The 16,070-nt window shown below is 39.0% G+C and overlaps 1 protein-coding gene across 1 annotated transcript; it reads left to right on the top strand.

Moving 5' to 3' along the window:
* Positions 1-2,264: 2,264 nt before the first annotated feature.
* Positions 2,265-15,333, top strand: isoc1.S (isochorismatase domain containing 1 S homeolog). The gene is made up of 5 exons (XM_041580410.1): positions 2,265-2,895; positions 8,671-8,790; positions 8,879-9,082; positions 11,472-11,588; positions 14,547-15,333. The coding sequence occupies exons 1-5, from the start codon at positions 2,545-2,547 to the stop codon at positions 14,691-14,693; spliced, it is 939 nt and encodes a 312-aa protein (XP_041436344.1). The 5' UTR covers positions 2,265-2,544; the 3' UTR covers positions 14,694-15,333.
* The last annotated feature ends 737 nt before the right edge of the window (positions 15,334-16,070 follow it).

Raw genomic sequence — 16,070 nt, 5'->3', positions numbered from 1 at the left:
GACTGTCCTTGACAGCTTCTGAAAGCCCTAACCGAAATTGGCTTCAAAGGGCCATGTCATTCCAACCAGTATCTAAAGACCACCGGAGGAACTCCTTTACTGCCCTTTTCCCCTGCCGTAACTTACGAACCGCGGTATTGGCGAATGAAGCACAATCCAGGTCATCGTAAAGCATGGCCATACAATTAAAGAATGTTTCAAGAGAGAAACGGGCAGGATCAGAGGGGGGTAACCTTAGCGCCCATATTTGTGGGTCACCTTGTAATAAGGTCATTACAAACCTCACTTTTACTTCCCCAGTAGCAAACGAGTGGGGAAAGAAACTTAGATATAATTTACATGCCTCCTGGAAGACATACAATTTAGTCCTATCCCTACTAAATTTTTTGGGGAAAGAGATTTTGGGTTCTTGGGGTTTATTACCTAACTCTGCAGATGGACCCTCTCGGGCGGCAACAGGAAGTTGAACTGGGGGATTCGGAAACCTGTTGCGCAGCGTCCAGACTGTGAGATAGGTTATGCAGACCTTGAACTAGGTAGTCCTGTTTCCACTCTTGATCCTCCAAGCGCTGCAGAAGAGTGGTGAGGAGCGCTTCAGAAGTGGGAGGAGCAGCGGCAGCGTGACCTTTAGCGTCCATCTTGGGCCCATTATACTCACGATTGGCACCCAAAATCCAGAACCAATGCTAGGCTCCCTGGTCTCGGCTCTTGCTTCTGCCTTTAACAGCCGCCTTTCACCTCAAGAGGAGCCCTCGGCTAATTGGATGCCGCCAGGTCTTATAAAGAGAGGAGTCAAGCTAAGGGTTCTGGAAATGCAGAGGGGCACGATCGTTTGCAAAGTCTTTTGGGCAGAAGACCACAGTACAGGGAGCAGACAGAAAGCGTGGTCAAAACCAGGCCGGGTCGGTGCAGGCAGGATACAAGCGGAGTCAAACAGGCTGGGTCAAAACCAGGATATCAATCAAGAAGAGTCAGACCTTTAAAACCAGTTTGAATTTGGTGCCACGCGCGCTGACGTCACGCTCCAGCGTCACTGCGCCTTTAAAAAAAGGACTTACGCGCATGCCCATAGGAACCGGCACTAGCAGCCGAACAGGTGTCCCCGACGACCCCTTGGAACCCTTAGACCATCAGGGTGAGTAGTCGTTACAGGGAGGGCGAAGAGGGAGTAAGGAGCAAACTGAGCATGCTCAAGCCCTAGCTGAAAACAGGAAGTCTGTTACAGAAGCCCATGTGTACACAATAGAAGGAAAGAAATGCTGCGGTTTTTTTGACAGATGACTCAAAGCAACATTACTTTGAGGGTTTAGTGGTGTATTGATATAGACCTTTCTGATAAAGCTTACTTAGTTTTAACCTTTCGGTCTCCTTTAAATACTTACAATTGCTTATTTTCTTATCTTAAAAATCAAAAGTATCTAAGTGCCACCTGTCACATATTCAGGGCTCTCTTCCAAAAGCCAATTAAGTTTCAGAAAAGTTGTATCTTTTTCTGGCTGTTCAATGCAGGAGATCAAAGAGAAAGTCAGAACATTTCAGTAACAAACCCGGATTGCAGGTTGAGCTGTCAAAATCGGGACTGTCCGGCAAAAAAACAGGACAGTTGGGAGGTATGCACACACACACACACACACACTGTGATGAATATGTTTTTTTTTTTTTAAAAAGTATGTTTTAGTAGTTTACAAATAATATTCTAACATAAGTAGCAGTTGGTCTTTTCTTGTCTTGAATTATTTATATTTTTGTTCTGCACAGCTCAGATTTGCTGTTTAACCCATTGTTATTCCCTTCACTGCTGGGGCTCTTTCATTATTTACCAGCCCACGTTTTACCAGACAACTTGCAACCTGGCATCTGTCAGTCAGGTCCCTATGAGGCAGAGGTTTAGAGTTCATGATATGCAGCAGGTTAGTGGTTAATCTGTTATGTGGTTTCTAATGTCCTCAAGCAGCATTAATGTTGGGGGGGGGGGGGTACTGCTTACAGTCTGAGATCATTCTGAATTTCAGGTTGGAGGAATGCATTGTAGGAATGGAAATAATCACAAAAAAAATGTTTTTTATAAAACATTTACTTATATTAAAAGCTTAATTTAAGGTTATTCTATATAATGTATTTACAGACAAATATTGAAACTTTACAGGTTTATAGAGATACATTCAAAATGAAGTTCACTGCATCAGGCAGTGAAAAGGTCAAATTGTCTCCTCTCATCCCTTGATCCCACATATGAGAAAACAATGGCAGAGGCAGCAAACCAATGGCAGCAGGCTTCTCACTTATTAATCATACGCTTTCTTCCTTATCCAATCTGCAGCAGGAGGGAGTGAGGAGGAGGAGGAGGAGGAGGAAGGGAGAATGAGAGAAGGTGGCTTGGGGAAGGGCTGTCACCTAGTTTGCCACACTCTCTCCACCTCTCGCTCGGGTGATAGTAGGTGGAGCAGCATTCACTCTCTAAAAGGGAGATTGTAAAAAAAGAGAAACATAGAAACACCCAAACACCCATTTTTTCTTTCTTTTGTTTAATAGCACTTGGTGAATATGGCAGAGAATCCAGTGTGCACTGCTCAGATGAACGTCCGTTCTGGCAGTCAGAGCAACAGCTGCATCAGTATTCTGGGAGGCAGTGGCAATAGCATCAACAACAGCAGCAATATTGTCCCAGTACTTTTCTGCTTCTCAGTATTTGCCCGGCCATCCTCTGTACCACAGGGCTCAGGCTATGAGGTTCTGATAAAGAAGTTCCTCAGTCTGTATGGAGATCAGATAGACATGCATCGCAAGTTCGTTGTGCAGCTCTTTGCTGAAAAATGGGGCCAGTATATTGACCTGCCCAAGGGATTTATAATCAGCAAAAGCTGCAAGATCAGACTGGTGCCCCTGCAAATCCAGGTCAGTGGCCATCCTTGAATTGTTAGGTCATCCAAAAGGTTAGGATATGTCAATGTCTAGCTTTGGTTTGGGTTAAGCTCTGCTCAAATGTTACATTGGTGAACCTTCCAATAATGCATTGGCTTGATACCTACTTCAGTGGACAAGGCTGGGATACATAATCAATCACAAAGTTCCAGGATTTTAAACTAGAACATGTAAATAAAGATCATTTATATACATTTACTTTACTACTATTGGGGCTTTTATTGGTAGTAGTTGTGTTTATATTGCTAAAAGGTTTTTTTTAATAAATGTGTAGATTTTATAACTTTGTAAAGAATGGTGCATTGCTATGGCTATTGCATACAATGGGACACACACACACACGTGTATATATATATATATATATATATATATATATGTATATATATATATATACTGTATATATATATATATACTATATATATATGTGTGTGTGTGTCTATGTATACAGGTATGGGACCTGCTATCCAGAAAGCTCGAGACCTGGGGCTTTCTGGATAACGGATATTTCCGTATTTGGATCTTCATACCTTAAGTCTACTAGAAAATCATGTAAACATTAAATAATACCAATAGGTTGGTTTTGCTTCCAATAAGGATTAATCATATCGTAGTTTGGATCATGTACAATGTACTTATTTATTATTATTATAGAGAAAAGGGAAATCATTTTTAAAAATGTAGATTATTTGGATACATTCTGGATAACGGGTTTCCTGTGTGTGTGTGTGTGTATACACACACACACACACACACACACACAGGAAACCCATTTTATATATATATATATTTATATATATAAATATATATTATATATATATATACTATATATTTATATATAGTAATGTAGCTTTGCCCTCCTGATGGATAGCTCTATCTATCAAAATAACATATTCCCTAACAGGTGTACATCTAAGACTAGCAGATTTAAGGAAGTATTGGTGTATGGGCCTCGGTTAGGTAAGTGAGCTTGTACAAATCTGTCCGTCTTAATACAAACCTTCCTGCACATAGGTTAATGGTACCACTTGCCTGCATCCACATAAACTTTTGCTCCATAATGGACTGAATTGTGCCAAGTTAAAATTACATGTACACAGTTTTCCTGCCCTATTTGTTACTTTTTTTTCCAAGACCAGACATTTTGTTTTCATTTTGAGTCAGTGCTTATATAGGTATGGGACCTGGTATGCAGAATGCTCAGGACCTGGGGCTTTCTGGATAATGGATCTTCCCATAATTTGGATCTTCATACCATAAGTCACAGAACATCATGTAAACATTTAATAAACCCAATAGGCTGATTTTGCTTCCAATAAGGATTAATTATATCTTAGTTTGGATCACGTACAAGGTACTGTTTTATTATTATAGAAAAAAAGGGAATCATTTTTAAAAATGTGGGTTATTTCATTATAATGGCGTCTATGGGACAGGACCTTTTTCTGATAATATTTCTGGATAACAGGTTTCTGGATAATGGATCCTCTACCTATAGCATTTTAATCTTAAAATGTCTGATAATATTTCTGGATAACAGGTTTCTGGATAATGGATCCTCTACCTATAGCATTTTAATCTTAAAATGTCTGATAATATTTCTAGAACATGGGTTTCAGTAACGGATGCTATTAAAACTGGTACCCCAGAAAAAGCAGCATTTCAGTTGATTCAGGGGCTCCACACAGCCAAATACCTACATGCAAATGTAGTATAAGTCATATTCTTTTACCATTTCATGTATATCACTAAAACAACAGATGATGTTACATCGGTTGCAATGCTTTTTCCTTTTGACCTATATAATTTACAGAATTGTATCCAAGATCATTAGACAGCAGCTGGTTTAGACAGCACTAGGAACATGCTGGGAGGAAAGCTCAAAGGAATACCATGACACATCTGCTGCTACTTACTGTATCCTCTGGAGAAGCTAATTGTTAAGCCCTTTATCGATACTATACAACTGAGTAGTGAATATATAGCTTATATTGGTCTCTATCATCATTATTGCATATTTAGTTCCAGAAAACTGTAGAGCTTCAGCACGCCATACACTAGATATCCACCTAGTATGTGATTTGCTGCAGATGTTATGCTTGACTCAAATAAAAATTAGAGGCATCTTACAAAAATGACGGTTGTACTGTATAGGATTTGCTTTAATAAATTATGATGGCTATGAAGATTCAGTTTCATATGCTGACAAGAACTTTTGTATTGTCAACCAAATGCCTTTATCATTCTTACAACAGTAAAGTGTCAGGCACTAGCAATAAATATCTCCTTCAAGTGCTTCAGGGATTAATTACCCAGAATAAAGGAGTTTGTCTTAAATTTGAGATGAAGCCATAGATCTTTTCAGATGATTTTTCAGTTTTTCATTGTGCTTTTTTTTTTTTTGTGGCTACCTTTCTTTAAGCTTTCCAGTTATGCAATGGGCATATGGTTATTAAGGTCACTGAACAAATTAAGATGAGGTATTTCACTGCTAAAGTTGTCCAGAGCAAGAATAAAATATCTTCTTTATTCAACATGCTAAAAAGGTCACTGACTCTATTGGCTCATAAGCCGTTTTGACATTGTCGTGCTTTCCCTGGAAAAATACCAAAATGCTAAAGTACATTTGTGTATGTATTTGAATGTGTGTACATCTGGGGACAAATTTATTAAAGTGTGAATTTAGAGCTCACTACAGAAAAAATTGTTTGCTTGGGTTAAGATACATTCAAACTGGACTTCTGCAGAATGAGAATAGGTAGTTGGTACTGATGAATTCAGTGACATATTTGGATCATCACAGAGAGCTTTTGTAGATCATTTTGTTTAAGGGCACGGACGATTCTGGAGCAATCCGACGCACTGCGCAAAAACGCAGGCATCACATCGAATGCGATGGAAATAAGGTAATGCTATTGTCGGATCGTGTCGCATTGTTGATGCGACGTGACACGACTGTCGGATGCAGACAGTCATGTCACATCGCATCAATGCTGCGACACGATCCGACAATAGAATTACTTACCTTATTTCCGACGTGACCCCTGCATTTTTTGCGCAGCACGTCGAATCGCGCTGGAATCGTCCGTTGAGTCCTGCCCTTAAAGTAATAGTTAAACATGAAATAGGAAGCATTATGTTTTTGGGTGAATCTGGAATTTATGAAAAAGGTGAACTTTAAAGGAGAAGGAAACCCTGTAGAAAAAAACTCCATACCCCGCACCCCACGTAGACCCCCTCCCTCCTCTCCCCAGGTTAACTGCCCCCCGGAGAATTGCCTCATACTTTATACTTACCCCTCGGAGCAGATTCTGGCAGTGGACTTCATGGCATTCATCTTCCAGGTCCTCGGTAAGCTGACTGGGAGATCGGTATGACGGCGCTTGCGCAGTTGGATCGATTTGTTTTCGACAACTGGCCATGCATCGAAATTGATGGAGATTGCTGGTCTCCCAGTCAGCTTACCGAGGACCAGGAAGATGGATGCCGTGAACTCCACTGCCAGAAGCTGCGATGAGGGGTAAGTATAAGGTATGAGGCATTTCCCCAGTGGGGGGGCAGTTAGCCTAGGGGGAGGAGGGAGGGGGATATACGTGGTGTGGCGGGTACAGGGTTTTTTTCTACAGGGTTTCCTTCTCCTTTAACTTTCACCCACTGATCAATACGCTTATAAATTAGTGCCCCATAACAAATCAAAAAGTTAAAGAATGGCAACAAACAAAACAAATCACAAACACGACATAAGTAAAATAAACAGAAACATGAAATTCTTGATCTCTTCAAGAAAACTACTACCCTTTGCAGTAAGCACAGCAGAATAAACTCTGGTCTTTCTAGTAAAAGTTAGTATTCTGATCCTGTCCAGTCACTTTATGCAGGTACTCTACTTTAGAGCCAGCAAAACACACCCCAAACCATAATGCTACATCTTCCATGTTTAACTGTTAAGCAAAAGATCTACAAAAGCTCTCTGTATTGGTCCAAATATTTCAACTTGAATTCATCAGTACAAATTACCTTTTTTCTTTCCTCAGAAGTCCAATTTTTGTGTTTCTTCACCCAAGCAAGCCTCTCGACCCTGTTTATGACCCTTCAATCCTTGCTCTGTTGAATTGGCCACGTTTTCTTATGTTTGTTCTCATTCACCCGTGACCTGATACCTGGTAGAAGACTGACCGTTGCCGTTTGATAGTATAAGCCATATAAAATGTAGTCAGTTGCTATATATATTTATAAAACTGTTTTAAATAAAATAAATGTCACTAACATTTCTCAGTTGACATATACATATTCCTAAATTTCATTTTAAACTTTAAGGGTACATGGTAGGTTGGTTAGCTTCAGAAAAGAAGTAAATTCATATACGTGTGTATATAAAAGCATTTATGTTTGTGAATTTCCCCCTTAATGCAGGTGGTTGATTCTGGCAAATACACGATACATGATGGACAGTTGCCATTTTTCATTCCACATTATAAAACATTGTAGCACAATTTAAAACAACGGATTCGATGGAAAAGTGAAACTACAATTGATCTTCTTTTAGCTATTCTTTCATTAAGTTGTAACAATAAAAACTTTCACATGAGGGTTTAGTTCCTCATTTCATTAGATGAAAAGAGACATATACATGTCTATTTATAGAAGTAGGCCATTTTTTTGATATGAGGTCCAGTAATATAGCCCCTTTAAGCCTTGCCTATAACAGATATTTGCTTTAATTCTATTTAGTAGACTGATCAAAACCAACAGATGATTGGGTTCTATAGGTAAATGCACTGGTAAAATGTAGCCCCTGTGTTAGTATATCAGTGTACATTTTAAGTGAGCTTCCACTTTTAATTATGTTTAGTCAAAAGCATACCTCCGGAGATGAAGAAATGCAAATACCAGCTTGTATACAATCAAGGGAAAGACGGTTTAAGCACAGAGATGGTTATTACAGATGTTCCTTTTAATCCTTTCCATAAGGCAAGCAGCAGTTTAACTCCTACTATCAAAATGCAGACTAGTATTAACATCAGAAGACTATTAGAGGCTTATTTATTAAATAATGACATGCACCACTGATTCCCTTCTTTCTGTTTTTTTTTTTTTTTGTTCATTTATATGTGTTTTTTTTCTTTTATTTTTTTGAGTGGCCAGCGTAAAAAAAGTATAAATCAAAATCTGTTGAGCTCTGGCATTTTAAGTGAAAGCCCCTAGGAATCCACCTGACAGACAGGTTTCCTGGGAAACTAAAGGAGATAGCTGTGCTCCAAATTCAAGAGCTGTTACATAAGTTGAAAGATGAAATACTGTAAAACACAGGACTTTCTGGCAACATGTGAGTATTGCTCTGTAATCTTGAAAACCAGGGGAAGTATCAATAACCCCCAGCGACACTGTGTTTTGGGTTGTAAAACTGCTGGGATAACAAGGAACTCTCCAACCAACCCCATCTTGTGCTTGGAAGAGAGGGGTATAGTCCTGAAAGACTACCCTCCTACGTTTGCTGGATTTGTCAGAAACCAACAACTGAGACTTTTTAATTGTTATTATCCTTTGTGCCCATTTTAGGGGGATGGTATTGGGAAGGGTATTGTGCACCTTTACATTTATAAAGTAACTCAAGTCTCAAGGCAGACTTACAACTAGACTTTTCTTGTAGACATTTACTTTATAAAGCATGGTATTCAGGATTTGTATTTTATCAGTGATTTTTTTCTAGAATTTATTTGTATTATCACTTTATATTTTACACTTATTTAGCTCACCACCCTTGGGAACCTTATACCAGCAAGTACGGTGTTTTTCTGCTGTGACATGCAGGAGCGGTTTCGACCCGCAATTAAATATTTTGGAGACATAATCAGTGTAGGAGAAAGACTGGTAAGTTTGAGTACATGTGGCAAAGTTTATTCCAAAAGAAATGGGAGTTAATTAATGTTCTTGGTTTAATTAAACTTTTTACTTTTAGCTCCAAGGTGCACGGATTCTAGGAATACCAGTTATTGTCACAGAACAGTATCCCAAAGGTCTTGGAGGTACCGTCCAGGAACTTGACCTTACTGGAGTAAAGCTTGTCCTCCCAAAAACCAAGTTCTCTATGGTTTTACCTGAAGTAGAGGCAGCATTAGCAGAACTCCCTGGAGTACGCAGTGTGGTGCTTTTCGGAGTAGAAGTATGTATGCCTATTTTTTTTAAATATTGTGCCTTTGATATACATCACAGTTTGTTAGACACCTAAACTATAAATATTGTGACATGCAAGATCAAAATAATAATGTTATCATTTCAGGATTCTCAATATTATAATTGGAGTGGAGAATCAAATCCAGACAGGCACTGTTGGTACAGGACTCCATACATGTGTGCTCATAACCTAGCAAAGTAGATACCTCCTTGAGTGGTAGATAATTTGATTATCAGCACAAGGTATCAGCATTCCATTATGCAGGGGGGTTATTGTGCTTTGGTAATCTAATTGTCTGCATCACAAGAACCAAACATGGAGTAGCTTCAGTTTTTATTTTTGTCCTCTATAGCTCAATAACTAACAAAAAACATAGATATTTTTGTAATTCAGTTTACAATTTTTAAAAATTATTATCAGTCAAAGCCCTGTTTATTGAATTGATGTTGAACAAGGGAGAATACTGGGCCTTTCAGAAATACTGCTGGATAATGAATGATGCATAGATTACAGATGGTTCAGCCAAAAAGGTACCTGAATGCACAATAGGAGCAAACTGCAGAGAGCAGCAAATAAGGAAAGCAACGTAGCAAGGTTAATACCAACCTTATGGGGGCAGCTTGTCCTACATGTCATATGAAAGTAATGAACAAAGGGCCAACTCAAGATGAAAGTTTTAAACCTGTAAGGCTATTTTTTTACAATAGAAAATATATGGGCCTGTTATCCAATGTGTGAGAACTATGGGGTTCTGGATTTTTTTTTTTAGCCCTTGTCATGATTATTGCTGCACGTGACTGAAGGTGTGGCTATCGGGTCAGTAACTCTTTCACAAGCCTGGCGCACAGGTTAGACTAACAACCACCGTTTCCATGCAGCAGGTTATGGCTCACCGTTACACACTCTTGGGCTATATATTAAATATTATAAAAGGTATAACAGTGCATTTATACAAAAATATGATACAAAAAGAGACATATGGTATAAATATAACAAAAAATGTATAAGATAAAATGGAGAAAAAAACAGCAACCCTATACATAGCTCCAAATATAGAATATATGACGTTTTCTGAGTAGAAACTGGACCAAACATATAATAACCATAACTCCTTACAGGAATACTGTAGATAAATTATATAATATGAAGTAGCCATATTTCTTCATGCTGGGTCCACAGAATCAAAAATCAATACTGTGTGACCTGCTCCTGCCCATATATTCCCATCTGATAAACCAAGAGCCAAACCTAGTCATTTTTGGACTCTTTTGGAAGCTAATGTGGCATTGAATCCATAACCATTTTCTTATAGGGTTGGTACAAATGGTATAATGTGATCTTCAATTCACCTGTGAGGGGCCTCGCTGTGAACTATAAGTTCCACCGCTTTGGGCTTTCACCCCTCTTTGTGGAATGGCTCTTATCAGCTTGGGGCAAGCCATCACAGGCTGTGACCCTTTAAACATGGCTGATTCCAGACCATAGTGAAGAGAGGCCTGTTACTTATCTGATTTTGGCGAGGACATGTTTTTTCATGATACCTTAGCCCATTTTTATCAGCGATACTGACACGTCCCTATAAAAATCATAGGAACGTGTCAGTATCAAGTAAATGCTGCACCCGTAATTGTTCCCCGCAAACCTGTGTGCAGCAAACTGTCTGACACCACTAACAGATCTTCCGCATTGCTTCAGTGAGGCTGGGTTGGTGGCGGAGTGATCCTTCCAGAGGCTGAATTCCTGTTTTCATTCTTAATCAGCCTATGGAAGGATTGCGCTGTCCCCAGCCCAGCATTACTGAAACGGTTCAGAAGATCATTTAGCAGTTTTGGAGGTCGGGTGAATGCAGGTTTGCGGAGGCTGCTTTGTGGGGGGCTTTAAGGGGAACGATTACGTGTGCAGCACACAGTGTCAGACTGGGATGCCAGGGGCCCACCAGAAAGCCCAAGACCACGGGCCCACTTTACAAACTATTATTCCTCCTCTCCTTACTCAACCTCTTTTTTTCTCCTAGGGTTTTATATCTACTAACTATATTCTTCCATTATTATGCAGTATATTAATATTTTTCCCATAAAGAAATAGGGCATGACCTTGAAATAGACTAAAGGGTTAGAAGCAGGAGGGCCCACTGACACGTGGGCCAGTCCGACACTGGCAGCACATACTTGATACTGACACGTTCCTATGATTTTAATAGGAACATGTCAGTATCGCTTTAACTCTTATAAGCTTGTATCATGACAGCCATCGAATGATTTGTCAGTTAACATACAGTAAAATTAAAAGTTTTCTCTCAATACAGAGGAACAGTGAATCAAGAAGAAATGAAGATCTGTTTAATGTATTTGATTTCGCATAACTATGCTTCTTTCAGACACATGTATGTATCCAGCAAACAGCACTGGATTTGATTGGTCGAGGGGTAGAAGTCCACATTGTGGCAGATGCAACTTCTTCAAGAAGTATGATGGATAGAATGTTTGCTTTGGAGGTGAGATCAAAACTTAATTGCAGAAAAGTAAATGGTCAGTGTTAAAAAGACCAACAGATGAACCACTCACTAGGCCTATGCACTGTTATTGACTAACTAAGTTTGCATTTGCTCAGTCTCCTGGTGTCTGGTTCACACACTGTACTGTTTATCTGTTCCTTTTATTTTATAAATAGCACATTCTGATGTCAGAACCTTGCATTTATAAATATATCATAAACAGGATGGTGCACTGGAGAATGTCCACAATGCAAATTGTATTGTAAATACAATATGTAATAAATGACAATGGCAGTTTATCATTCAAATATTTGCCCTGACACTCTTTGAGTGTAAAGTTAGTAAGATTTAGCTAAAACTATCATTTGTAGTTGCACCAGAAGATACATTTATTTAGAATTCATCAATACCTAATATGTAAAATTGAGAGGCACCAGAGAGCCCCATTGGGATAATGGGTAACCTTTGGAAAATGTCAGCCCATGTACTGAAACATGTTGTGCTGATCACCTCTCTAAACTGAAGATCTGAGCAACACTCCTCCCACTAGAGACTTTGAAACCATTGAGTACACTAATTGCTTGCTTTTTACAGTGCTCATTAGTGAAAATATTGACTCCTCATATTTAATGCTCAGAAAATACACTTTAATGACTTCATGGACAAATATTTCATAGACACAAACGATCAGCAGAAACCAAGCTTAATTTTTAATATGTAAATTAGGATTTGGATTGCGTTCAATATTAGACTTATATTTATACTGTATGGTAAAGATTGTAAGCTTGGAGCACAGACTATTGTGCATGATGACCAGTGTAACAGTTACTGAATTTACCAACTAAATACTTGAAGTACTTTTTTTATAGCTATAACTTTAAACCAGCATATGTATATGTTTTTTAGCCTGCTTGTAAGGATTTGAATGTTTCTGAGTACCCAGCTAAGATAGATGGTGCCCTGCTTTGTTACATTTGTATTTATGGATAACATGTAAGCAAAACTGTGTCTGTTATTTTTTTATCTGGAGAACAGTTTGACTTAATTTAGTGTCCTTTATTTCAAAAAGCTGTCATTTACTTCCTTAAAGGGATACTGTCATGGGGAAAAAAATCAAAAGGAATCAGTTAATAGTGCTGCTCCAGCAGAATTCTGCACTGAAATCCATTTCTCAAAAGAGAAAACAGATTTTTTTATATTCAATTTTGAAATCTGACATGGGGCTAGACATATTGTCAATTTCCCAGCTGCCCCAAGTCATGTGACTTGTGCTCTGATAAACTTCAATCAGTTTTTACTGCTGTACTGCAAATTGGAGTGATATCACCCCCTCTCTTTCAGTGCAGAAGACTGCTGGAGTAACACTATTAACTGGTGTGTTTTGAAAAAAACATGTTTTCCGATGACAGGATCCCTTTAACAGAGTCAAAGAATACAGAGGGGTATTATTTTGCAGTGCTGTTTTGCTGGCACCAGCTGACTTTTAGTTGGTCTTTGCGTTTTAAAAACCTTTAAAACCATATTATATATGTCTGCATTTAAGAACTGCCTGCCATTGAACGCCATATAGTCTGTTGTAGCTTAGATGCAAAAAGGTCAAATGTGTGCAGACTTACTTAAGCATTGAATAACTGGAGTAGATTGCAATTAGACCTGTTGTTCTATGCCCCCGGCAAATGCCTGAGCTAAGCCATTAAATGATTGTGGCATGAAGGCAAATTGAATTCTTTCATAGAATGAATGACATTGTGCTGACATTTAAAGCACATAAAATAACAGGACTGCAGGCAAATAATACACACTGGGATACTATAACAAAAGAACTACAAGATCACCCCTGAGTCACATTATACAGTAGTACAACTTTATAGACCATCATGGCTGAGAGCATACAGCAACTTGAATGTATGAAATAATCTTTTATAGATGGGCACAAATATATTCCATGAGTGTGGTGCACTCCAGTAAATCATTGCTTCTTGAAATCATGAAGTGCAGGAGTGCATCTGTTACTGGGATTTTTATATATACAAGGGACAGTTGTGCTCACCACAAATTTTCAAGATCATTAGGCGGGGGTGCAATGAGGCTGTGACCACAAAATACATACTGTATATATACATAATAAATAGAAACAAATACAAGATGTCCTCTGCACTCAACCCATTATCAATATATTTAAGACATTGAGACGTTTTGTGCAAACAGGTACTTAAAATGCCTTTCCCTTTAAAAAACAGGGATTGTTTGTCCATATATTGCAATATATTTAAGCTCGCCAACTACTATACGTATATATATATATATATATATATATAAATAGTGTCTTGATGGGTTCATGGTGCAAAGGAGCCCTGTTCTTATTATGTGCCAATGGAGCAGTGCCCTTGAATTTCTTGGTGGGTTCATGATGCAAAAGAGCCCTGTCCTTACTGCCTGCCAATTGAATGAAGCAGTGACCATTTGTAAATGCCCCTTGTATATTTCTGCAAAGCTGTATGAAGATCCAATATGTTTGTATGCAAAGATACAAGGAGGCAATATTCTGTAATTCAGGGATCCCAACCTTTTGAACCCGTGAGCAACATTCAGAAGTAAAAGGAGTTAGGGAGCAATGTTCTTGGGGTGCCAAATAAGTGCTGCAATTGGCCATTTTTAGCCTCTATGTGGATTGTCAACCTACATTGAGACTCTGTTTGGCAATGCACCTGGTTTTTATACAATCAAAACTTGCCTCCAAGCCTGGAATTCAAAAATAAGCTCCTGATTTGAGGCCACTGGGAGCAACATCCAAGGGGTTGGAGAGCAACATGTTGCTCACAAGCTACTGGTTGGGGATCACTGCTGTAATTCAATTAAAAATAAGATTTTGAATTTTGTTTATAATTGTTGATTATACAAGTGGGTTGTCTGATTTATTTTTTCTAACAATTAATGGCAATTCTTGTCTCCTTCTAGCGCCTAGCACTTAATGGAATTATAATTACAACAAGCGAAGCAATACTCCTACAGTTGGTTGCTGGTAAGGACCATCCAAACTTCAAGGAAATCCAAAATCTTGTCAAAGCAAGTGCTCCAGAGTCAGGGCTTCTTTCTAAGGTGTAAGGGAAATAATGAATGGTAAATAACTTTGTGCTCTTAGCTCAGATGCAAAATTATATCAAATCATGGGTATGTCATTGTGGTAAAAGGTCCTGTTTTCCTTCTGTACAATGTTGGCATTGTAGGTAGCTGCTTTCATAGTAGGTGCAGGGTTAGGCCTAACATGAGAAAGAAGCAAAGATAACATTAATACTAAATATACATTTGCAATAAACATGTCTATATGCAAGCACAACATGGTGTGACATTAGTTGACGATCTATCATGTGAAGTCTAATGACTTCTGTTTTGTAAATACGTTCAAGTTGTATGTAACATTCAGTAAAATACAAAGTTCTTTTGAAGCCTAACAGCCTTTAATTATACTCTTCATAGGCCACAAAATGATCTAGTCAGACTGCCAGCTTTTCAGCAGCAGTTAAATGTTTGGACATCCCCAAATCCCAGATGACCTTAAGCCACCATTCAAATGTGGTACAAGACACAGCATTTATTCTTTCAAATTTCAAAAGAAAAATTGCGAGGAAGAGCTGTAGTCACATTGGCCAGTGTCCCTGTATGATTCTTGCCTTCATATACATATAATGTAATTAAATAAAGATCAGTATTTGGTGCACCTATGCAGTGTTGGACTGGGACACCAGGGGCCCACCCAAACACCTAAGACAAGGGGCTCACCCAAAAACCTTAGACCAGGGGTACACCCAAAAACCTTGGACCAAGGGCCCACCAAAAAAACCTTAGACCAAGGGCCCACCAAAAAACCTTAGACCAGGGGCCCACTCTCAGTACTCTCCTCAATCATTCTCTATTCTCCAAGTCTCTTTTCTTAACATACTATAATCTATTATTCAATCTGTTTAGCCTCTTTGTTCTCATAGAAATAGGGAATGGCCATGAACTAGGCCAAATGTTTAGCAGCATGAGGGCCCACTGACACCTGGGCCCACCGGGAGTTTTCCTGGTATCCCAGTGGTCCAGTCCGACATTGCATCTATGTAAAAATATGTAGACATCTGATTGTATACCAGTTTTACATGAAATGGTGCCTAGCAGATTGGCTCACCCTGCCCCCCCCCCGTGAATATGGACCTTGTCGAGGCTTCAGTTGCCTTTTCAGAAGCCATTCAACAATGCTTATGCCTGTTGAACACAAGAAGATTTTCAGGGATAACCACCCTCCTGCTGGATTCAGTTAGTTTAAAAGGGAAATACCTAAAAGTGCCAGCACTGGCCCCTCTTACACAAAACAAGTCCTGGAGTTTTTTCAGGCAGTAACAGCATGCTACAGTATGGATGTCGATTTCATGAATGTGACCGTTAACTCAGTGGAAGGCAGCATGCTGGGAAAATGGCTGACAAAAAGCCTGAAATTTGATC

The sequence above is a fragment of the Xenopus laevis genome, chromosome 1S (genome assembly GCF_017654675.1).
Source record: "Xenopus laevis strain J_2021 chromosome 1S, Xenopus_laevis_v10.1, whole genome shotgun sequence".
Lineage (NCBI taxonomy): Eukaryota > Metazoa > Chordata > Amphibia > Anura > Pipidae > Xenopus > Xenopus laevis.
Note: the sequence above shows the minus strand (reverse complement) of the source record. Positions and strands in the feature narration are given on the sequence as shown.

Excerpts from the sequence above, each read along its gene's own strand:
- isoc1.S (XM_041580410.1), top strand. The coding sequence starts at position 2,545 with ATGGCAGAGAATCCAGTGTGCACTGCTCAGATGAACGTCCGTTCTGGC. Across the intron at positions 9,083-11,471 it reads TGGTGCTTTTCGGAGTAGAA|ACACATGTATGTATCCAGCA; the intron begins GTATGTATGCCT and ends TGCTTCTTTCAG. Across the intron at positions 11,589-14,546 it reads ATAGAATGTTTGCTTTGGAG|CGCCTAGCACTTAATGGAAT; the intron begins GTGAGATCAAAA and ends GTCTCCTTCTAG.